The following is a 24,586-nucleotide window of genomic DNA, read 5'->3' as shown; positions in this document are numbered from 1 at the left end:
AAAGTATTCCCACAAGGTTGTAAAAAAAAAAAAAAAGAAGAAAAAAGTTTATTGACTTAATTTAAGAAAACAAGTTTTTAGCTGAAGGATAGGGGAGAGAATATGTATTCCACCATGCTATGTATGTGACTCTTCCTCGTCTTCCCGTTTGAGCTGCTCAATCAGCTGCTGTCGCTCAGCTGCTTGGCGCATTCGCATCATAACCAAGCTTTCATAATCCCGCTCCGAGACCACGGAATCCTAGGGAACAAATGACAGAACTGAATTTGTAAAGAACAGCCTACACCACAGTTTCCAAACTCCCAGAAATCTCCACTTGCACTGTGTACAAACACATCACAGTGGCAGTAAAGATGGGTGCTGCACCTGGCAGGTCAGCAGGTTAGAGATACCCAGCTGGTCAGGTTAGCAATGACATTTGTTACTATGTGATAGCTGTTTGGCCTACATAAAGTAGACACTTGTCTGTAGGCTATCAGAATGAACACCCTCATCGGCCATCTCAGCAGAGGGGACAGAGACAGAATGGGGGTCAGAAGACTGACTTACCCTCTAGCTCCTCCAGCTGGTCCCAAAAAGCTATGTGAAGGGTTGGCGGGGTGGCCCGTGGAAGCTTGCACTCCCCCTAATCCTGCTACAGCTAAGGAGGGAATTCTCAAATACACAAACTCAGGAACTTCCATTTCCACTAAAACTCATTTCCATAAGCAAACAGTAGAATTAAGCAATGTGCTTTGCTTGAGTAAATATAACGTTCTCAGACTGGCAGATTATTCTAGGTTATTAAAGAGGCACTGTCAACTTAATCTAGTCAGTGTTTACACTGGCCCCTCAGTCCCCTTGTGTTTAGTTTCTGTGATTTTACAGTCCCTTTTTGTGTGTTCCTCTCTCTCTGTACGAGCCATACGAACAACACGGAAAAGTGACCATCACAAAGTATTGTCAAATGCACAAAATAAGCAATTAAACGTTTTTCTGAGCATTCAGTTTTAGAATCTCCAGCGTTTTAATGAGGCTAGAGAAAAATAATTCAGCCATAACTGACCTAAATTACTGGTGTTTTCTGGTGTTTGTTGTTTTCTGTTCTTCATGCAAGTTTTTACCATTAAAGTTGATTTAATGTTCCTTTTCAAATCAACATCACAAGAGTGATCTGCAATAACTAAAGATGACCCTCCCTAGCTATCTTTCTAAAACAGCCTTCCCTCAAGAATGAAAAACTACTGATGTTTCAAATAGTGTAACAATACAAACAAACTACATAAGCAATAAACTCACTCAAATTCTACGGTACTGTTATATCTGATGTCAGTTGTACTGTGTAATTAAAACACTACAACAGTAAAGAGTCAAATGCATATATTGCCAGGTACAAAACCACACTTGCTGAAAATTAAACCTCTCTAAAGTGTACTCAAGTGATTGTACGAAAATAGCACCTTCTGACTCAGATCTGCTCCCGCCTGTTTGGGAACCATCTGCTTTACCGACCAAATCAATGGTTAGGTCAAACTGAGACCACAGCTTTCTATGCTGACCCATATCGTCTCGTTGTTTCCTTGTACTGTCTGTCTGTATCCACCTGTTGTCTCTTGTTTTATACTTAGATTGTAATCTCTCTGTGGCAGGGACTGTCTTTCTGTTCCGTGTTTGTGTAGTACCCTAGCACAACGTGGTCAGCTCGTAGGCACTATGGTAATACAAATTAGTATTAATAATAGTGTTAGCACTGGCAAGGCAGCATAACTACATTGGCTCCTCAATGAGGCAAGTAGCAGAAAACAGCTACCTTGTCAGAGCCCAGCTGCTTTTTGTGTCAATGGTATTTGAAAAGTGGCAGTACATGGTCCCATAACTTCAAGATTTCCCTGAAATACAGCATTACTTTTAGACATTTGTCTTGTTCCCTTGACACCTACAGTTAAAAAAAGCCACCTTAACAAAATAATCCTGAAAATCAATAAAAGCATTCCACATTTCTGGGAAATAGTCATATTCACATTTCTGGGAAATAGTCATATTCCACGCTGATTGAAACAGAACTTTGTGAATACGAAAGAGCAAGAAAAGCCATCCCTTAGAGCAAAAGAGGGCTCTTGCAGGAAAGTGGGGCAGGCATGAATTCTCCATCATACCCCAGGAAAGAGCTTCCTCTAGTGGAGAGATGGAATAGATCTGAGAGGGATACAGAAGCACATGATTAACTGAACTCTCGAAGTGGGAAGGTGGAAAAATCTTGCGCTGTAACTGATATTTTAGCATCTATATTAACAAGCTTTTGATACCATGAGACACCAGCATGGATACAGGTAATATCAGAGGAAGTCAGCACTCGTGCCAAATCAAATCTCAGTCTTCAACAGATGAACTAGGTCCCTTCATTGCTAACCTGGAGCTCCTACCCAATGAGCAGATTCCCACTGCCATCTGCCTGGGTTAGTTAATTAGCCAGCATGAGGCTCTTGCACGTGAGTCACCAACAGCAGAATGTATGCATCACCACCTGATACTTCAAGCTTTAAAAATCTAAAGGAGAAAAGAACCACCCCCTCCTTCCATCTGTGGATCTCACCAGTACAGTGAGCCAGTCAGAAATCACTGTAGCTAGAGCTCTCCAAGGAGAATCCAAGTTTTCCCAAGCTGTGTCACAAAACGAAAGGTCCTGTTGATGAATCTCCTGAAATCAGTTTAAGTGCCCCTCAGGAATCTTGCCTTCTCCTCAGGCAGAGCGTGGGCTGATGCTTCACTACTCTCCACACACCTACTTCCTGAAATCTTGGCAATTACCAACAGTGCAAAACCCAGTTTCTGACGTGGCTGACTCAGCAAGGGCTTGGCTCAAAACAAACACATACACACAAGGAATCAGAGCCTGGGAAGCAGTGACAAGAGACAGATGAGAAGAGGTGGAAGAGAGCAGAAGAGAAAGAGGCACTGTAGGATTTACCGGCTGTTTCCAAACCAGCAGAATCTTGCCTTGAGCTGCTGATTGTGACACACAAGTACGTTGTCTACGGTGGTGGTCGTGGTTCTCATCACTGAATTCTGCTGTCTCCCCTCTGCCTGCAGAACTGAGCTGCTGCTCCACCACAGAGTAAGTCTTTATTCCAAAATTACTTTTCCTAATGCTTGCTCATTTCCTATGCAGTCTCTACTAGTTGCCTCATTTGAAATTCCTCTAGGACTGTATTTCTTTTGTGTGCCTCAGTTTGACATAGATAATGGCTCCCCTTCTACCTACTCAGTGAGGCTTTTGTGCTGTGCCCTTCACCATGAAGGTGCCTGGTTACCATGGTACCGACATGCTCTTCTGTTCTTGATGCTGGGTTAATCTGTTCTCATTGTGTCTACATGCCATTGCTGCTGTTCACTAGTTCCTTTCTGCAGCATAAACAGGCAGATACCTCAACCCTTTCTATACTGAAGAGGAAGATTCCCTTCTGTACAAAATGGGCGAAAGATCTGGTAGCTCCATTAACTCAGGGAGGTGGTAGGAAAGAGTTTTCACTTCCTATGATACCAGCCTGTTTTCTCCCTTATAGGAGTTGTGGCTCTTCGTTGAATTCGAGACTGGAGTCCAGTGGCCTCCTACACAGTGCAGTGAACAACTCCCTTCCTTTTGCTGCCTAGCATGGATACTTGGCGGAGAGGATCCATTAAATCCACAACGTTCTTCAAGCGTCTTTCGTTCAGGAGGCATAAAAAGCTGGGTAATCAAGTCATTATTTTGAATCAGACCAGCCAGACACTTGAGAACAATGGACAGTACAAGAGGGAACCATTAAGAGACCTGAAGGATAAAGCAGAGTACCTGGTATGTAAGAGTGAGCAAAATCTAGCCCAGGCACAGGCACCTCCTAAGCCACCCCGGCTGTATCTGGACAGTTCCAGCTGCCCCAACATAATTGACCACACGGAGTCTCACTCTACAGCCATCTCCTTTTCCAGTGTCACTCCTCAGTACCATAAGGCAACACAAACACACATGACTAACTCCAACATGGTCCAGGCTACAGACTGTGGGACCTCTGAAATAGGCTCTGATCCCTTCCTTTCCTTCAAAGTGGACTTGGGGCTATCACTCCTTGAGGATGTTCTGCAGACTCTCAGGAAACAGAATCCAAGAGATTACGCAGCTTGAAAGTGTTTATCATTTAAGTTATTAAATTAATTATCAGCATTAGTAGTTTCCTTAGCCCTCACAGGAGAAGAGGAGACACTGGAGTGTCCCTACCCTGGACTGCCTGTCTCATCGTCCTGTCTTGCCCACCATAAGCTGTTCTTGTCCAGGCTCCCTTCCCATTGAGTTGTCAGTACACCAGTTTGTGAGAAAGCCACATGCCGGAATCTAGTTTGATGCATTTCCATTCTCTACACTGGACGGGGAATTCCTCTCCACTGCTGACACTGTACCTCATCCTGATGAAAAAAAAGGACATGTTTGGTAACAGAGACCTGTTATTTTTGGAACCCCGCTGTGACTATAAAAGGCAAGGGGGAAAAAGGGAGGCATAGAAACAGGATTCCTGAGTAACTGGACAGTTTGGATGAGATGGCAGCTCCAATATCTCAAAGCCAGGTGGAGCAGAGAAAATGGATGTGATGATTCAGGATGTTCCTTTTCCAGTGGGTTTCTTTCCCCCTAACTCTGTGTGATGGGCATTCCCATCTACCATCTAACTGGAAAAAGGTAAGCAGCTGAAAAGGCTCACAATATAGCAACAGCAAATTCTCCAGCCTATTGGCAAGTGGAACAGCTTCTGTAGATATTGCTTCTTAGAGCATGCTCTGAATAATCAGCTGTAAACTAATATAGGTAAGAATAAATGTATCAGTCATTACAATCTGTCCTTGCCTCATTTCACTTGTACCAAGCCACAGCAAAGGTGCCAAGATCTGCAAGGTAAACATTCCTTGGTCCCGCATCTTTTTATGACACGGGTGTTGCGGGCAGTGAGGTTATTGCTTGGTTCCAATCCCTTCTGCTACTCCTAGTGGGAAAGGCTAGAACTGCAGCCACTGGGACATGTTACCACAAGCAGATGCTGATCACCTAAGACACCGGGCACCGCCACCACTAATGTCAAGGCTAAGAGCACTTTGGGTCAGTTGCTGGCTTTACTAAAGTGATTCTGCACTAGTACTGCGGCAGCAATTCTTAGCAATTACTAGTGCTGGGTTAGAAAATGGTGTCATTTTTTCTCTAGGGGTTGCTAACCAGAGGCATCTGGTGCATTTAGCATTTGGGTGAACCATGTCAAAGAAGGTGCAGATGGCTCCTATCCCAACAGCTTCACATCAGAGAAAGAAAGCAATATTAAGTCTTACTGCAATCTTAAAGTAGCTTTGAAAATGCCAAGGACAGTTCCAGAGAGAAAGCTGCTTTCAACAACTGTAGGACAACATTGCTGGATCCCTGGCGAACACTGAGGGGGCAGTGCTAGTAAGAAGCTCCCAGAGAAGACCTTACTGGTACTGATAAGACAGTGTTGTGAATAATTTGCATGGTGCTGGTGTACTCAATACTGTACAACAGCTGCAGTGTGTCAGACAAAAGCTCGCTGCCCCTAGGAGGTTTTAATTAGGCCCTACAAAATTCACAGCCATGAAAAAACACGTCATGGACCGTGAAATCTGGTCTGCCCCCATGAAATTTGGTCTGTGTGTGCTTTTACCCTATACTATACAGATTTCATGGGGGAGACCAGTGTTTCTCAAACTGGGGATCCTGACCCAAAAGGGAGGAGTTGGAGGGGGGGGTCACAAGGTTATTTTAGTGGGGTTGCGGTATTGCCACCCTTACTTCTGTGCTGCCTTCAGAGCAGGGTGGCTGGAGACCGATGGCTGTTGGCCGGGTGCTCAGCTCTGAAGGCAGTGCCCCGCCAGCAGTAGTGCAGAAGTAAGGGTGGCAATACCATACATGCCATCCTTACTTCTGTATTGCTACCTTCAGAGCTGGGTAGCTGGATTGTGGTGGCTGCTGACTGAGGGCCCAGCTCTGCAGGCAGCAGCGCAGAAGTAAGGGTGGCAATACCATACCAGGCCATCCTTACTCTGCACTACTGCTGGTGGTGGCTCTGCCTTCACAGCTAGGCTCCCAGCCCGCAGCCACCACTCTCCAGCTGCCCAGCTCTGAACTGCAGCACTGCAATTCCCCCTACAATAACCTTGTGACACCCCCCCCCCCCCCAACTCCTTTTTGAGTCAGGATCCCAACAATTATACCACCATGACATTTCAGATGGAAATAGCTGAAATCATGAAATTTATAATTTTTAAAATCCTATGACTGTGAAATTGACCAAAATGGATTGTAAATTTGGTAAGACCCTAGTTATAGTCTACAGGAAAAATGCAGGTACAATAGTTAGTGCACTGTAGTCAGAACATTGTGGTTCTGTAGCAGTTTGCAGAAGTAGAGCAGGGAGGGAGCTCAATTTACATGAAGTGGGAGGCTAATCTAGGCATGTGGGATGGCATGAAAAAAAGCATGAGGTATCCAAAGGGAGCAGCAGAAGAGAAATGAGTGCAGACCAAAGGGATGGGATGAGGGCTGAGCCGAAGGACAGCTTAAAAGTAAGAATCTTGAACTTAATATAGAAGGGAAACCAGAGAGGATACTAACATAGGAGGCAGAGGTGGTCAGAATAGTAGAAAGGGAAAGTCTCTTTGCAGTGCGTTTTGGATAGACTGGAGAGGAGAGTTGATGGCACAGAGGAATGCAGCCAAGACAAGAAGTTACAAGAGCAGGGATTCACATTTTGGCAGCAGGGATGAATTTTGGAAACGTACGGAAAGTGGCAACAGGATTTGGGGAAATCCTGGGTAAGAGGGGAGAAGGAAAGATAGGAATCAAAGAGGACCCCACAGTTCTGAGCCCGGGGAACAGGAGGATTGGGAGGTTACTATCACAGGAACGGTAGATGTTACGTGTAACAGCAATGGTAGTTACTACTGTCAGGCAGAAGTGTAACTTTCCAGCTGATGATGTTCCTTTCAGTTGTAGGTCATAAATCCTCACCCATGCTAACAGATGACTGGCAGCCCCACCAGATCAGAGGGACTCTGTTCAATAGCAATGACTCTCCAACCTCCATCCAGCAGGAATACCATTAGCTGCTTTGGCCTGCTCTCCCTCTCTGCTCAGCCACACTAATGACTCACAGCAGGCAGAAGCTAACAATCTTTTACTACAGAAACGAGCCAAGACAAACCCAGACACAAGCCAGGGCTCTCACACGCAAACTGCACAAATCCATCACCAAGTTCCAATTGCATTAACAACCCCTTAGGTATGAACAGAGCCCAGGGAAATGCTTTTTAGTTTTTTATCATTTTGCTTTATTTTGGGGGAATTTCATTTTATTTCATTGTGTCATGGGAGGCCCTGGAGGTGAGTGGGTCAGTTCCTACCCCAGGGAGTCAGAGACCCTGGGGAGAGATTGGATCCTGCCCCTGCAGGGAAGCTTTGCAGGCCCAGGGGTGGCTGGGGAGAGGTTGGTCCTGACCCTGGGTTTGAAGGCCCAAGGGTGGGGGTGTCAGGTCCTGTCCCCAGGGGGAGGCTCTGGAGGCCCTGAGGTGATCAGAAGGACCTGGGGGGAGGTCAGGTCATGCCCTGGAGGTAGGGGGAGTTGCATAACCCACTTTGTGCACTCTATGCAGCAACAGTTCCTGTCCCATGCAGCTGTGCCCACCTTCCTGTCCTGGGTGTTGCAACCTGGTGCATGAAGTTGCAGTGTTGCTCAGGTTTGGCCCAGGTCACAATGCCACTCACTCATATTTGATCTGGCCACCCCCATCATGATGGAGGGGTGGCTAGGCCAAACCAGAGCAGCATAGCAACTTCATGCACCATGTTGCAATGCCTGGAGTGGGGAGATGGGCCTGGCCCTGTGGGACAGGACCACCGCTGTGTGGTAAGGTTTTCATTTTATGGGGGTTTTTGTTTATTTCATGTTATTTCACATTTGCGAAAAATACAGGGCTCGAGGTCTGAATGGGCTCCTCGTCTGCCCTTAAAAAGGGACACTGAAGTTCACTAGGCTGAATTCAGATTTGTCCATCCGCCGACCAACCTAAAGACTCTGCAGTGTCTGTGGAACTCAAGTCAGCTCTATACTGCATATCCAGTTAGCTCTACTCCCTGCTGCTTCCAGGGTGAGACGGTTTGCAACCATAACGACCTGAGCCTGCAGTCAGATGGGAGAGCCACTCTTCTCAGACAGGTGTGTGCACTGAGTGGAAACACCCAGCCCCAAAACCTGGGATGGTGGACAGGCAATTTCTCTTGGAACATGCCACTGAGTGAAGAGTCAGAAAAATAAAAGTAGGAACATCAAACAGCCTGTGAAGTAGCTAAAAATACCAGCTTGTGTCTCGTTTTGCTGTTCTTGATGGTAGAGCTGCTTCTGAAAAGGCCACTGGATCAGTGTAAAATATCAAAGAATTTGATATTTGACTAGGAAGGCAGGCGACTAGCAAGGACCCTCACAGTAAACTCTCCTGGGAAGAAATATGTCTTACCATGTGTGTTAGGCTTAGTATCAGTTTGGGTTGCTATACAAGTGATTTTTAACAACAAAGGGCCTGCGTTTTCCTTACCTGAGAAGCTCTAGGCTGGCCAGAGCCATCAGGGAACTTCGTGCTGGGATTGTTCTGCGGCTGGCCCTCTAACCAGGAAATCTTTAGAGGATTATTTATCAAACCAACTTCATTCTTCACTGCCATCTCCTATCAATGAGAACATTCTCCCATCACCATCTTCATTTCAAACCCCATCACCACCCCTGGTGCACTCCTTAAACTGGCATGTAAGGCTTCCCACTCTTAATCCAAAATCCAGGCCAAATAGGGCACAAAACTTCAGGATTCACTTCCAGCCACTGCAGGTGAAGAATACCGTGTTATGAAGCCCACACTGGGGGGCACTTTTTGTGCATAAACAAAAAGTGCACTTGGTATAAGGAGCATGAATAACTTGTTTTGGTATAAGAAGTAAAAGATCCTCAACTTGCATTAACGTGTCAGAGCTCAGTTAAAGTTAATGGAGCTATGGCAATTTACGCTAGTTGAGGATCTGGCCCTAGAATTCTGTTCCCATACAGACCAGACTCCGGTTACATTGCTCTTCACTGCCTTGATTACAAGTAAATACACAAGTGTCCCCATTCTCATTCATTACCAGTTGGTTGCAGTCTTCCTGCGCAACGTCAGTCAACATTCCCTAGTCCACCTCCAGACTTCCCAACAAAGTAAACCTGAGGTCTTCTGCTAAACTTACAGCAGCTTTAACTGTAGCAAACTCCACAACCGCACTCCCCGTCTTCTTACTTGAGATCACCAAGTTCAGCACTTCACCATACTGTCAGAATCAATGAGAAGAGGCAAGTCAAATACAGAACCAGACAAGAAGCAAAATGTATCCCAGTGAAACTTGGAAACGTTGGCCATGGGAGAAAGCTACAGCTGATCCAGTGCCAGCACAGAATGGTGGAGGAGGTCTAGCTGTGAGGGGAAAGGGATCAGGATGAGATCACAGCTGCTCCTCTCCCATCAAGAGTCACTCCAAGGAATGATATAGGAGTGTCATCTTTGTAGTAGCTAATAGTTACTGTCACTGCTCCCAGCAGGAGTCACTATAGGAACACTGTCTGCCTGAGAACTAACAGATACTTACAAAATTGCCTCTCCCATGGTGACTCAGGGGAAAATATATGCCATGATAAATCAGATCACAGGTCCCTCTAGTCCAGCATACCACCCCAACAGCAGCTAGTATTTAACACTTTAAGTGAAGGGGAAAGTCCACCATAATGCACACAGCCTGCCTAATCTTTATGGGGGTTATTAAACGAGCTTCTATTCTGAGGGAAGAGTTCACAGCTACTCCACTTCCACCAAGAGTCATTGTAGGGAATGGGACAGTTCATGGCTGATGAATCCATGATGGTCACCTTTAAAATTGGCATGAGGGAGTGAGAAAGCTATACAATGAAGAATAAGAGCCACTTTGGTTTATATGTAGCTCCACCACAATTCTCCGCCCTTTCTTACAGCATCTAGGTTGGGGAAATCAAGTGGTAGGAAAGAGCATCTCAGAACAGGACCTTCTGCAGGATTTGTAGGAGAACTTCTTTTGAGTATCCCCCTTTTGTTTCATCATCCTTCTTGCATTTCCATCTTAGCTAGAAAAAAAAAGCTGCAAGTTAGTTTTGTACACTTCAACTCACATAGCTGTGCTGAAGATGGCTCTTGCCAGCTACAAAATAACACAAGTCTGCCACTTACACTTACATTCGCAACACTGCCAAGACAGTGATTTTAATACCAGTATTGGCAGACAGACTAAAGAGAACAAGTTATACAGAGGCAAAGGGATAAACAGTCCTCAGCAGAATGAAAAAAATATTGTAAAGCACCTGAAAGTAAATAAAGGAATGTATCAAGGTAATAACCAGATGTTCCCAGTGTTTTATGCGCACACATCTGAATTCCAAGCTTAGGGCTACTTGTTTCGAGATCAGGTTACAGGGGAGAAAAAAGAGGGTAAGGAGTATTTTAAGGTGGGGGTGGAGAGCTTCAGTAAGCATTGAGCATGCTGGACAGAGGAGTTTCAGCTTTCTCCTAGACTGGAGGTGCTCTGAGTCTTGGTGCAAGGAGAGATGCCCCTTCTGGAAGTGATTGCCAACCAGTTACCAATGCTGAAAAGGTTAGTAGGCCAGTCTTCTCACATAGTCTGATTTTTAGGGATGTCTTACTTTGAGTTTGGGAGTTCCTTTGCCTTCTACTCCATTCCCATCTGGTTTGCCTAGGAGGAAAAAGAGAAAGTGAAAGCACAAGGGGGGAAAACCCAAGGATAAACAGTAGCACCACACAGTTTGTTAGTGCATACGTACAAGGCAATGGCAATTCTGCCTTCTGGGTTTCTTCCCCACTAAAGTTTCCCACTGTTGCTGACTATGGTTCAGCACCTTCACATAGAAAAGATGCCGGTGGCTGCCAGCGTTTTTGCTACCCTGTTGTCTAGACTTGCCCTGATCAAAGTGAGACAACACCATAGTAAAACTGAAGGTGCTGTGAGAAACTGGTCCACTCTTGCTCCTACCAGCATAGCTTTACTGGTGGTAACGACAGTGAGAAATGTCACGGAAAACAAAATAAGGCTAGTGTAGACTGCAGAATTAATCCTGTATGCAAGTCTGTGCTAACAAGGGATTATTATACTTTGCCCTTCCATTGCATCTTCTATCCAAGGATCTCCTAGAGCTTCACAAGCATTCCTTAAATTAATCCTCAACATCCTCAATTCATCATCTGTAAAATGGGGATAGCAAAGTACAGGGAGATTAAATGACTTGCCTGTGGCCACACTGGAAGTCAGTGGCAGAACCCAGATGATACATCAGATCTCCTGAGTTACAGTTCTATTCTTTATCCATAAGATCGCCCTTCATTAAGAAGTGATATTGATTTAGCCACTGTCGCCTCTGCCAGAGTGGAAGAGATACGAAGCAAGAGACAGAGCAATTTTAAACAAGGAATACCCTAACTTTTTTCTAGAAGCAGAGCAGTATTATTGCAAGAATAGGACTATATTTTGAGTCCAAATAGGTATCAGAGTATGAAAGAACCAAGGGAAGAATCTGTATGCAGAGATGTGTGTGGGCTGGAAGGTTGGGAGTGCAAGTGAAAGAGTCTGGAACAAAGCTCAATAAAAATACAATAGAATGGTATGAAGTGTCTGAGGGGAATTGGCTATAGTACCTGAGGTGCCATGAGAATTTAGGGGCTGACAACCTTAAACATGTTAACTTCCTACGTTGCTATCTGAGAAAAGAAAGAGGGAAGGGAGCTAAGGAATTGTCTGTCACAGTTCAAGAATCTACTGATTTCCTGGCTCTGCACAAATCTGATATGAAGTGTGTGTACACACAGGCATGGGAGAGAGAACAGAAATGTGAGTTCCAGGAACTAAGCACAAGAGAGCTCCAGACTATGCAGAGACATAACTTCCACATGTTGAGCCTTCGTAAGTGATAGATACCAAGTCACTTTCAGTGGAGCATGGGGAGGAAATGCAGAATTAGTGACCATCGGGAAAGCCACCTTAGCAAACCAGAATTGTTCTCTATCAGTATTTAAATAATGTGGGGCCAGCAAGGATAAACTGAATACATCTGACTGTGATGGTCAGATCCTATTTTAGAATATCCTTCTAGTTCTACTGTGGAGAGTCCCTTTGGGGATGTCCAGGCTCTAAGCTTCAGAAGGAGATTGTCCATATTCCCAGAAAAGGGAAGGAGGGGGATGAGTGTAGGAAAGGTTTGAAAGATCTTGTTTCCCATCATCCAGTGCACTAAGTCACCACCCTCCTTCCTGTGGGAAGGATTTCAGCAGGAATATGAGCACTGCCTGCCTCCAGCAGCAAGCCAGGGACATGGGTGTGTAGGAAGAAGCCAAGATGAGGGAGTACAGCCATATTGACTGTGACACCCTGGCACCCCAATATTCACCACTGTCATTTATTAGGATATGTTTTGTACAAAGTATGCCTTGTGAGATATTCTAAAAGTCTTGATCTGCTAGATAGTAATATCTCATTGGATTTTATGTGCTACCGTCGTATGTGAAGTTAGGAAGTTTGGCTATGCGTGTGTTACTGAAACATGTTGTGAGGTTGAAAACACCCACAAGCAGCCTTTCAGGTATAATAGTAAAAAGGTCAAACAACATTAATGGCTTATTGAGGCACGCACACAAGCACAAGGATTACCCCAGGGACTGTGTGCAATAGAAACCTCTCAGAGATAGCACTACACAATGGGAACTGTTTGACCCAGGTCACAGCACAAGAGCTTTCCAGCAAGTGGGAAGAAGATATAAAAGGGGGAAAATGACATCATGTGGGTACCTCACTCTCCCTACACCACCACCCTATTGGAGACCCCAAGGCATGGCTACTAGTTAAGTTGAGGGGATGGAAGGCCATAAGGGTCGAGGAAGTCTCCCTGCTGAAGGCCTAAGGGCTTCTTCTCAACCCCCCTTAATAGAATTCAGGCATGGCTGGTTTGAGTAAGCTCTTTTGCTCTTAAAACAATGTTGCAGCCGCAGATAATGCCTTATAGTGTAAGGTTTGCTGACGCCAAGTTAAAGATAATAGGAGAGACAGCTACAAGGCCAGACAGGATGTACTGGTTGTTTTAGTTGCTAGGAATGCTTGTTAGAGGTTGCAGGAAATAAACATTGTTGTAACCCATATAAGGAAGGCAGAGTATTTGTGCAAAGTTTTGATTGGCTAATGTGTAGTGCAGTAGCATTAAGGAATATAAAAGTGTGTGTAATGACCTGCTCTGATGTGCAGGATTTGAGATTCTATTCTCCCTGTACCTTGTTTGCAGCTGCAAATAAACTTTTCTGCTTCTCCACCCTGTTGTGATTATTGAGTGATGCACACCAGGTAACGGACCCCTGCTGTTGTTTTGCCTCTGGGCACTGGGTGCCGGCAACAACCCCTGGAAACACCTGAGGAATAAAGATTGAACATGGGGGGGAAGTGACTAAAGGGATTTCTAGCTTGCATATGAAAACCTGGGAAACCCAAGCTGCAAGACCAAGGCAGCTTGTGCCTTAAGAATCTGCCAGCCTGTTGATCACTCAGGGTGAGAATTTGCTAATTTATATCCTATCTATCTAGTATGTTAAACTCAGTTTGTGGTTTTGTTTATTTACTAGGTAATCTGCTTTGATCTGTTTGATATCACTTAAAATCTATCCTTTTGTAGTTAAACTTATTTTATGTTTTAATCCAAACCAGTGTACATTTGACTACGGTGTCTGGGGAAAAATCTCAGCGTGGTTACCACAAGTGTGCATGGTCCTCTTCACATTGAGGGAGAGACGGACCAGGTGTTAAACCCATATACTGGCCAGATTTGACCAGGGCAGGCTGGTACTGCTCTGGGGTCCTAGGCAGTGTTCCCGCTAATTTTTTCCATCCATGTGAGGAATGAATTTTGTTATATGCACCATATCGAGGTAATGTGCAGATGTGCACCACCAGTAGAAACAAAAAACCTAGATATAATATATATTTTAAAAAAGTTACCCTAGGGATAATTACTCCAGCCAGGAGAGGTTAGGCATTTTAGAACTCACTACTCAAAGAATTAAATCTAACCGTAAGAGAAATAAAAATTATGAAATGCATAGACCAGTCAAAAAACTTAAACAACACACTTCGAAAGAAGTGTCAAGTAACAACAACAATACAAGTATGTGTTGGGAGGTGAGTGTGTCAGACAGAGAGAGACTCTTAAGTAGGTCGGCACTCAGCAGTCTGAAGCCTGCTTGTTCAGACACAGCATCAACTGCCAGCAAACTCCCTCCGTCCTGAGCCCTGTTGTGTCCCCACACCAGCTCTGTGGAGATAGGGTACAGGGGAGACAGGGACACCCTGACATCAGCGCCCTCCCTACCTTCCCTCTGCTCTGCACAGCAAGCAGGAGGCTCCCAGGAACAGCTGGCCAGGGATTCCAAGGCATAGGGAAGGAGTAGCGCAGCAGTGGGGGGAGGGACACCTTAAGATGATAGCCTGCTGGGCAGCCGTGCAGCTTAGAGGAAATTAAATCCTAGGCTGGTGGTTAGAGAGCCTGCATGTGACTGCAGCTGGGTGTGTCCCTACCTGGGTGAATGCTGGTGGAAGTGCAAGCTTGGAGGGCTTTGCATCTTGTCACAGCAGCACAGTGTGAGAGGGAGCCCAGGCTGGTGAGTCAGAGAGCTCAGTGGTACCCCAGTTCCAGGTGGCACCCCCGGGGGGGGGGGGGGGGGAACCTGTCACATTGACCATCTCCCTATTCAGTGTGGTACCCGTGTAAGTTAGCTCATGAAAGATTTGGGACTCTGTAAACTTGTAGTTTGGATGAAGGCTCCAATCTCATCTGCCCTTACCTTGGATTCGTGGCTCTCTCTCAAGTCGGATCTGGTCCTGCATGAGTTTCTGCTGTTCTTCTAGCTGCCGGGAGCCCTCTTCCCGCAGGCGTATTATCTACAGTGGAGGCAGGAGAGAACAAATACCACAATTATGTTACCAAGAAAGTCTGCTAATTGGTTTGTAATCAACAGCAATCCCACCATACTTGCATCCATTTAACCCTCTCACCATTAATTCGAAGATGGGAAGAGAGTGAAAGAAAGGAGGAAAGTTTAAAAAGAGCTCCCTTCCCCCCCAAAAAACCCCATGTATAGGGCTCTACAAATTTCATGGCCATGAAAAACGTGGCATGGATCGTGAAATAACCCCTTCCCTGTGCAATCCACTCTCTTCTGTGCTGTTGGGAGCGTCCCAGCCCAGAGCTCCTAGCTGCTAGTCCCGGCTGGGCTGGAGGGGGACAGGACTTGTCCTTCCCCTGTATGGCCGCTGTCATTGGTGAGATCAGACCCACCTCTAGAGGCAGCGCAGAAGTGAGGGTAGTACAGCAGCCCTGGAACTGGGCTTGGGGAGCCTGCCCCCCCGACTCCTGCCAGAGCTTCCACCCCTGCAGCTTCTGCCAAGGCTTGGGGCACCCATTTTTCAAGGGGGGGGGGTGCAAATTGGCTGGAGCCCTGGGTATTGGTTGGGACTAGCAGCTAGGAGCCCCTGATTGGGGCGCTCCCAGCAGCACTGGAGAAATCAGACCCACCACCTTCGGGAACCTCCTCTAGCTGCAGGAAGCTCCGGGACTGCTGCCCAACCGCAGAGTTTCCTGCAGCCAGGGGAGGTACTCGGAGGTGGGTCTGATGTCCCCTCTAGAGGGACTGTGCAGGGGAAGAACAAGTCTTGTTTCCCCCAAGCTGGCCAGGACTAGCAGCTAGGAGCCCGTGGCTGGGGCGCTCCCAGCAGCAAAGGGAGATCAGACTCACCTCCAGGAGCCTCCTCTGGCTGCAGGAAGCTCTGTGGCTGCTGCCTTCAGAGCCCAGCTCTGAAGGCAGCACAGAAGAGAGGGTGGCAATCCCGCAACCCCCCTACAACAGCTTTGTGACCCTCCCCACACCACAATTCCCTTTTGAGTCAGGACCCCCAGGGTTACAACACCCTGAAATTTCATATGTGAACATCTGAAATCATGAAATTGACCAATTTTAAAACCCTCTGGCTGTGAAATTGACCAAAATGGACCACGAATTTGGTAGTGATCAAACCACGAGGCTGGGATTATTCCACAGGAACCATTTATTCCAAAAGGCTGATGAACTGCTATGGTTCACAGGAATTTGTTGGGTCTCAGCTCACCACCATGGCTACATGTTAAAAGGTTTTCAACCATTTTCCTGCCTGAAAATAACATGACACGCAAATCTTTATTACCTCTTGTTCTAGTGTCCTGGTTATTCGGATCTCTTCCTCTTCACTAACATGAGCTTGGGCTTCTCGTTCCCGGGCTTCAAGGTCTGCAAAAACCCCAAACCCCAGTTATTGCCGTTACTGTCTACAAAGCCAGGTTGCATGACACTAGAAACTAGAGAGCCCTTCCACAGACCTGGCTGCTCCTAGGGTTCCCTCCCTCTGTTCTCTGACTGATGGCCTCTCCTGCCTCCCCTATATTTAGGTGAAGTGCTGAGCCAGCTGTAACCGTCATTCATCAATGCTTTCCTCCACCGGATCAGACCCTGCTAACAGCATGGGGGGTTTCACACAATCACTGTTCCATAAAGAATGACGTAAGAAAGTTCAACCATTATGGATGGACAGAAGTTTAACTCAGAGAATTATACAGGTGGAAGAAATATAAGCACCACAGCACCTCAAATGTTTCCCTAGGGCAAAAGGGAATGATCTTGATTGCCATACCAAGCTTTACTTTCTTTCTTCTCTCATCAAGTTTTTGAGTCCTTTCTGCTGCCTGCTTCTTGGCTTTTCTCACTTTGTCATACGCTGCCTATTAAAGAAACAACAGAATATGAACCAATATAAAATAAAGAGGGAAAATAAGGGGTTATGAATAGAGTAGAGATTAGTTATTGATACATATTGAAACTAGAGGTGGAGAGTTTTCTAGCCATTGCTGGTGGCATTCATAGAAACACAAGATGTTACAAACCATTTTGAAATTATGACAACACAAGAGCCCCAAGATGCAGCATGGAAGGGTATGGAGTCCAGGAGTTACTGTAATGTGTTTTTGAGACAAAGTTTGACCCATCTTCAGCGGTAGGAAGAATGTTTTAGATTCATGGGCCAGCTATGAGTGGCCCCTGATGGCACTGATACTATTGGTGAGGAAGGTCGTTTTCTGAATGGTGCAGAATAATAATCTGTTGATGAGAGAGATCAGGTTTGCCTTAAAGTGAAGTTTAAAATAAAAATTTATTTTCGAGAAAACTCTTCATATGCAAAATGTGTAGCTTGACTTTAATTGATCAGACACTGTCTTCTAATTCAAGGCAGAATTTTACACTAATTGTAATAAATAATAATAATTCAGAATTTATATAGCACTTTAGGGCCAGATCCTCAGCTGGTGTAAACTAGCATAGTTTCCCTGAGGCCAATGGAGCTACATTGCTTTACACTAGTTGAGTATCTGGCCCACTGATCTTCACAACACTGCTGTGTGGTAGGCAAGGCCCTGATACTGCACAGATTCATGTACATGCTTAACTTCACGCATTGAGAGTAGTGGGACCATTCACAGTGCATAAAGTTAGGTATGTATGTAAGTATTATCTTTATTTTAAATACTGGAGGAAAAGCTGGTGGTGTTTTACTTCATGAATATTTGGGTTTTCTAAGCAGAATTCCTCCTGCTCCTGCTCCCACACACACACTTTAAAAATGGAAGATAAGAAGTTCCTGGAATAAAGAATACCACCATTCAAGGGAGAATAGATTAAAATTTTGGCCAGTCTTTCATAGAGATTTATTTATTGTTTTAAAGCCCTATCTTCTGGTATTTTGATAAGCCTTTTCTGGTTATCTTAACAAGACACAGTTACTGGCTTTTGGTGAACTTTTTGTTTTAATTCTCACTTTACATTTCTGGATTATTACAGCGCTTCAGTTGGTAGCCTGTGGAGTTGTTTTAGGAAAAGGACAGACATCAGTTGCATTAATTGGGGTTCCTGTTTATAACTTTATCTCCCCCACCCATTTCAGATATGCTACCTGTGGCACAAACTTTGGACAAGAGCTCTCACACGTATTGAAAGTTTTACTTTATATTAGCAAATATTACTCAGAATAAAGGCAACATGACCTTACTTCTGTCAGACATTCTTGTCTTTATAAATTGAACAAGATACTTACTGTTTTCTAAACATGACATCAATCACATAAAATTAAGGGGTCCACATGCATATTTATTTTTTACAGGCCTGATCTGATTTCAGAGCGTATTGTTGGTGCTCAAGAGGATTTGCAGTACTCAGTCTCTCTCCAAACCAGGCCCGAAATTTTTTTTTTTTACACTTGGGACATGTCCCAATTCAATATGCTGGTAAACACAGTCTCAGCCAAGGTCTCTACTCAGCCATTCCCACAGTGTATCAGGTGGGACCGAGAAGATCTTTCTTGGTTCTTATACAGTGCCTATCCCATCTGAGTTCACAAAACCTAGAGATACACATTAGAACATGTAAATGTCTTACAGAAAAGATCCATAAAATGTAACCATATTGATGCCCCCAGGCTCAATGGGAGTGGAGGGTGGGGAATGAGAAAGAAAGGGAGGCAGCTTTCACTACTTTAGCATACTTCCTTCTCCACTTATATAAGTGTATTGGCAGATACAGGTAACACACACTGCCACCATGTCTAAGGGATGGTCATCCTTACCTTTGCTGCTGCATCCGTTAGCACTGCTAAGGCCTGAGACAGCTGGTGAAAGAGTTCCTCTGGGGATTAGAAAGGAAAGAGGGGTAAGACACAGAAAACCAAGTAGGCAGCTCACAGAGTCTCTGGATACATATCGGAGCAAGTAATTCCCTTATGGAAGAGACCTATAGAATTTTAGAGAGAAGAATAACATTTATACAGTATTTGTAACCCAGCCTATAGCCCACTGCTCTGGAAGTCACTCACAAAACTATGCCCTATTATTTAAGCTTTCATTTAAATAGAAAAAAAACCTGCGTCTGGACCTTCGGGTTCTGAAGGAAATCTTGAAAATGTGAATCAAATGTAACCAAGAGCAGTTACATTTGATTCCTGAGCCTGCAGACAGCCTGAAAAAACAGTCCTGTTAAGTATGAACTCTCCCTTTCATCTCAATGGGCTATTAATTCTGAAACCTTCAGATGACAATTTAAATGTCAATAATGTTAATTGCTTCACTGCTAATCATTTTAGAATTCAGCTCACATGCTTATCCCACAATCCCCAACTGTCTTCGATGCCTCCCAAAGTGCCATAAGGACCAGCTTCCCTCTGATAGCTGCTACAGTGCATTTATATGTGATCAGTATACAAATCTATGGCACATCAAAGTGATAAACATGAGGACACCATAAAATAAACCGAACTTAATATCAAAATGAACATCAGTGGCGCCACCATATGGATGGTATTATTCATTTTCATATTTAATTCATTTAAATGTAAATTAAACAGCTGCAGAATTTAAGGACCTTGTCCATAATTTAGGTCCATTTCACTGCACAGTGTATGGAGACTTGCCTATAGCGGAGATATGATTTTCTCACAATGGGCACTACCAATATATATATAAATAAATTATATACAAGGTTTCTATTAAAGGCTAGAGATTCTTAGAACTGTAGATTAGAAGTGTGACCTGGCAGCCAGTGGGATATAATGGACAAAGGTGGAGGATTCACTCTGAGAGTTACCATTAAGGGGAAGATTTTCAAAAGCAGAAATAGGAGTTAAGCACCCAACTGGCATTTGTGCCTAGGTAGATCTGCCCCATAATCCAATATCTGTGCATTTAGCCTTATAAGTCAGTTACCTAGTAGTGATAAATGTGTCTCAGGGCTTGTCTACATGGTGGAGTAACATGTGCTTACGGAGGTGTGATTTCTGAAGTGCACTTACATGCTGCGCATTAACTGGTCCATGCAGACCCTGCAGATGCATACTCAAGTGTCTTTTACTACCACCTTAACACAGGCTAGGGAACCTTTAGTGCACACCAGCAGGGTCTACATGGACCAATTAATGCATGTGTTCATGCACTTTAGAAACCACACCCCTTGTAAGTGCTCATTAGCTCACTGAGTAGACAAGACCTCAGACAGAGATATATGTGCACACACTGCATAACACAGGCACTTCCATAATTACTTGCAAAAACAGAGCTGTGCAACAGCAGACAAACACAGCCACTCCCAGGTGTCCACACAGCTGGAACAGACAGGGAAAACCTGCTTGTTTCTACACAGACTGATCTTACCTGCTCTGGGATTGTCTGGGTTCTTATCCGGATGGCAAGTCAGGGCCTTCTGCCTGTATGCTTTCTTAACCTGTACAGAACAGAGATTCACCAATGATTGCAGCTCTCCACATACAATGAGAGGCCTTCAGGACAAAAACATCACATAGTAAACACAAGAAATGTATGACTGAGTAGTGTTTCATGTTCTCTATGTATATAAATCTCCCCACTGTATTTTCCACTGAATGCATTCGATGAAGTGAGCTGTAGCTCACAAAAGCTTATGCTCAAATTGGTTAGTCTCTAAGGTGCCACAAGTCCTCCTTTTCTTTTTGTGAATACAGACTAACACGGCTGCTACTCTGAAACCTGAGTATTTAAGGAGTGTGTGTGTAAAAAAATGACTTAAGGTTAGGCACCGGCACACACTGGCAGGACTGGGAGTGCCATAGGCAACCTAGCAAATAAAGAAAGACTAGGACACTGATGGCATCACTGGCAGCTGGCTAGATAAATTAAATTATCCTACTGTTAATTGCAGGAGGCTGTTTTAAGCTCAACTCACAACTTTTCTACAGTGGTCTTGCCTTATAATCAAACTGCACTGCAACAAGAAAACATTCCAGCCAAGTAGGTCAGCAATTACATTCACTCAATTTGACTTTTTTTTAAAACCAGAGGTTTCAGTCCTAGATACAGCATGTTGTAGTAATAAACCCTTAAAGTCACAAATGAATAGATCACTACAGCCAATGCCAAGTTTAATATAATGAGGCACAATCTTCATCAAGTCAGAAGTGGAAGGGGTGTTCTCTGGAGATGTAATTACTTGGAATAGAGATTGTACAGCACACTGCACAACAAGTGGTATTGGCAGGGAGAGGAAATTTTGACCAAAGACTATACAATTTTAGTAACTGTCTCAGAGATCCATGTTAGTTTTAGGGTTTGTTTTTTTCAGCTATGGATATGCTACTACAGAGATCACGTACATACAGTATTTCTTACCCTTCAAAGAGAAGTCAACAAACATTTTACAAGCCACTGAATAGGATTTTAACATCTGAGTTCTCTCTATCATAGGAAATCTCTATATACAAGTATAAAATCAAGGAAGAAGAGTGGCTTCCATCCAACTGCCAATGAATCACTTTATAAATTGGCTGGAGGGAACCTGTGGTATTCAGACATCACCTGGTGGACATATATAAGTAACAGTAAAGGCAACCAGCCGCTAAAACATAACAAACCTAAATCATACACCTCCGTGAATGAGACTCCACTAAAAATAAAGTGAAGTCTTCTCAAGGCACACATCATCCACAACACAGATAATTGTCAGAGGAACTCTCCAATGTGATGACATCAGTTAGGGCTTCCAAACAAATGATCCAGGGAAAAATAATGCCCCCCTCAGTCACAGTTTATGGTGATGCCTGGCTGGCTCCTCTGTACAAAGATTGCCCAGTTCTCCGGTTTCAGAGTAGCAGCTGTGTTAGTCTGTGTCTGCAAAATCCGATGAAGCGAGCTGTAGCTCACGAAAGCTTATGCTCAAATAAATCTGTTAGTCTCTAAGGTACCACAAGTCCTCCTGTTCTTTTCTCCAGTTCTCCGGGATGCTTCAAATACCTTACATAAAGACATTGCTCTCTAGGTTGCTCATGTCACCTGCAAATTTGCCACATTTCTGTGCTGCTCCTTCAATACTATCACATTTTCAACTGGTAATACAAACTGGCAAGTCAAATGGTTAGTTTATGCCAAATTAGTAAATATAAACCTTGATCCATGCAGGTTGTCTCTCGTGCCTGCATGGAAGCACAGATGATTCCAATAGTGCTACCTGCATGTATCCAATGGCAAGCCCAGAGTCTCAGCCCTGGTCTACACGATGGAGTTAAATCAAATTTATCTGCGTTAGGTCGATTTTAAAATGAATGCATCTACACATCCAACCCCATTCCGTCAACCTAAAGGGCTCTTAAAATCGACTTCTCTACTCCTCTCCAGTGAGGGGAGTAGCGCTAAAATCAACCTTGCTGGGTCGAATTTGGGTAGTGCAGATGCAATTCGACGGTATTGGCCTCCGGGAGCTATCCCAGAGTGCTCCAATGTGACCACTCTGGACAGCACTTTGAATTCCGATGCACTAGCCAGGTACACAGTAAAAGTCCAGGGAAATTTTGAATTTCATTTCCCGTTTGGTCAGTGTGGCAAGCTCAGCAGCACAGGTGACCATGCAGTCCCCCCAAGATTGCAAATGAGCTCCAGCATGGACCGAAAGGGAGACACTGGATCTGATTGCTGTATAGGGAGAAGAATCTGTGCAGGCTAAACTCCGATCAAAAAGAAGAAATGCTAATATATATGCCAAAATTGCACAGGGCATGGTAGAAAGAGGCTACAACAGGGTCACACAGCAATGCCACATGAAAGTCAAGGAGCTCAGGCAAGCCTACCAAAAGACAAAGGAGGCAAATAGTCGCTCCATGTCAGAGCCCCATACATGTCGCTTCTATGAATCAGCTGCATGGCATTCTAGGTGGGGATCCTACTACTACCCCACCACTGTCCATGGTCACCTGTAAGGGGGGAGTCTCACGCGACAGGGAGGAGTATTTTGAGGATGAGGAAGAGGAAAATGCGCAGCAGACAAGCAGTGAATCCGTTCTCCCTGGCAGCCAGGACCTTTTCATCATCCTGGAGCCAATACCCTCCCAAGGCGGGATCCCTGACCCTGAAGCCGGAGAAGGCAGCTCTGGTCAGTGCACATTTGTAAGTACAGTACAGGATTTAAAAGCAATAGTGTTTAATGTTTGATTTGCCCTGAAGAATTGGGATACATTCACGGCCAGTACAGCTACTGGAAGAGTCTGTTCATGTGTCTGGGGATGGAGCGGGAATCCTCCAGGGACATCTCCATGAAGTTCTCCTGGAGGTACTCTGAAAGCCTTTGCAGAAGGTTTCTGGGAAGGGCTGCCTTATTTCGTCCTCCACGGTAGGACACTTTACCATGCCAAGCCAGTAGCAAGTAGTCTGGAATCATTGCAGCACAAAGCACGGCAGCGAATGGTTCTGGGTTTTGGTCGCATTCAAGCAACATTCGGTCTTTAGCTTTCTGTGTTAGCCTCAGGAGAGTGATATCATTCATGGTCACCTGGTTGAAATAGGGGAATTTTTGTAAGGGAACAGTAAAAGGACCCCGTTCATGCTGGGTTGTTTGCGTTTCGCTAAAAAGGATCACCCCGGAGAATAGCCATGCGGTGGGAGGAGGGGTGAAGGGATCATCCCAAATAGCCACGCAGAAGGGGGAGGGGTGAAGGGAGCATCCCAGAGAATAGCCACACGGTGGGGTGGAGGAGGTGTGTGCTGCACATCCACCTGGAAACCGCAGCCCCTCCTTTTAAATATGAAACCCAACCAGCATTGCTTGCTATGGGAAAGGATGGCGCTGCAGTTTGAAACCATTCCCACATGTTATGAAGGTGGAAGAAGCCAACTCCGCGTACCAAAAGGCTTACCATGGCTGCCTGGAAACCAAATTCTGTTGCCCAGCCGTTTGTGATGTGTCACCATACCAGCAGGCGCTCAATATAAAAGGAAAATGCGACCTTGTACCTAAAGCACATGTGCTGTCTGCTGTGAATTGCTTGATTCACTGTGAAAGTCTCCCTTTTGTTCTCAGAAATGTATCATCTTAAATTTTACTCTCCCTTTTTATCTCCCCCCAGGTGCAAATGTTTCTATGCTCCCCCTATCATCTCCGTCCCTGAGGTTATCGTAGATTAGAAGGCGAAAAAAACGCACTCGCTATGACATGTTTTCCGAGCTCATGCAGTCCTCCCACACTGATAGGACACAGCTTATTGCATGGAGGCATTCAGTGGCAGAGGCCAGGAAAGCATTAAGTGAGGACGAAGAGCAGAGGCAGGAGGCGATGCTGCGGCTAATGGGGGAGCAAACGGACATGATGAAGTGTCTGTTGGAGCTGCAGGAAAGCCAACAAGAGCACAGACCCCAGCTGCATCCATTGTATAACCACCTGTCCTCCTCCCCAAGTTCCATATCCTCCTCACCCAGACGCCCAAGAACGTGGGGGGAGGCTCCAGGCACCCAGCCACTCCACTCCAGAAAATGGCCCAAGCAACAGAAGGCTGTCATTCAAACAGTTTTGATTTGTAGTGTGGCTACAATAAGCAATGTGGTCTTGTCCTTCCCTC

At 45.0% G+C, this 24,586-nt stretch overlaps 2 protein-coding genes across 3 annotated transcripts in view; one reads left to right on the top strand and one right to left on the bottom strand.

Annotated features, from left to right (window-relative positions):
* Nucleotides 1-24,586, bottom strand: part of DNAJC17 (DnaJ heat shock protein family (Hsp40) member C17) — a 47,310-nt gene that overhangs the window by 17,618 nt on the left and 5,106 nt on the right. Inside the window, exons 2-11 of one of the 2 annotated variants that reach the window (XM_084630950.1) lie at nucleotides 20,385-20,454; nucleotides 18,809-18,867; nucleotides 16,826-16,913; nucleotides 16,343-16,425; nucleotides 14,947-15,043; nucleotides 10,758-10,807; nucleotides 10,107-10,184; nucleotides 9,281-9,361; nucleotides 8,602-8,730; nucleotides 24-240 (exon numbers count right to left, since the gene is read on the bottom strand). In XM_084630950.1, the coding sequence (XP_084487076.1) occupies nucleotides 118-240; nucleotides 8,602-8,730; nucleotides 9,281-9,361; nucleotides 10,107-10,184; nucleotides 10,758-10,807; nucleotides 14,947-15,043; nucleotides 16,343-16,425; nucleotides 16,826-16,913; nucleotides 18,809-18,867; nucleotides 20,385-20,454 (858 nt within the window). In that variant the 3' untranslated portion in view covers nucleotides 24-117. Of the gene's footprint in view, nucleotides 1-23; nucleotides 241-8,601; nucleotides 8,731-9,280; nucleotides 9,362-10,106; nucleotides 10,185-10,757; nucleotides 10,808-14,946; nucleotides 15,044-16,342; nucleotides 16,426-16,825; nucleotides 16,914-18,808; nucleotides 18,868-20,384; nucleotides 20,455-24,586 lie in introns of those variants that run through there. The other variant, XM_084630951.1, reaches the window with a different exon arrangement.
* On the top strand, nucleotides 247-6,127 carry LOC311522068 (uncharacterized protein C15orf62, mitochondrial). Its single transcript, XM_084630952.1, has 2 exons — nucleotides 247-3,094; nucleotides 3,543-6,127. The coding sequence occupies exon 2, from the start codon at nucleotides 3,632-3,634 to the stop codon at nucleotides 4,139-4,141; it is 510 nt and encodes a 169-aa protein (XP_084487078.1). The 5' UTR covers nucleotides 247-3,094; nucleotides 3,543-3,631; the 3' UTR covers nucleotides 4,142-6,127.

Source organism: Lepidochelys olivacea, assembly GCF_965140295.1.
Source record: "Lepidochelys olivacea isolate rLepOli2 genome assembly, chromosome: 6".
Classification (NCBI taxonomy): domain Eukaryota; kingdom Metazoa; phylum Chordata; order Testudines; family Cheloniidae; genus Lepidochelys; species Lepidochelys olivacea.
This window is presented reverse-complemented; position numbering and strand designations above follow the sequence as displayed.

Excerpts from the sequence above, each read along its gene's own strand:
- LOC311522068 (XM_084630952.1), top strand. The coding sequence starts at position 3,632 with ATGGATACTTGGCGGAGAGGATCCATTAAATCCACAACGTTCTTCAAG.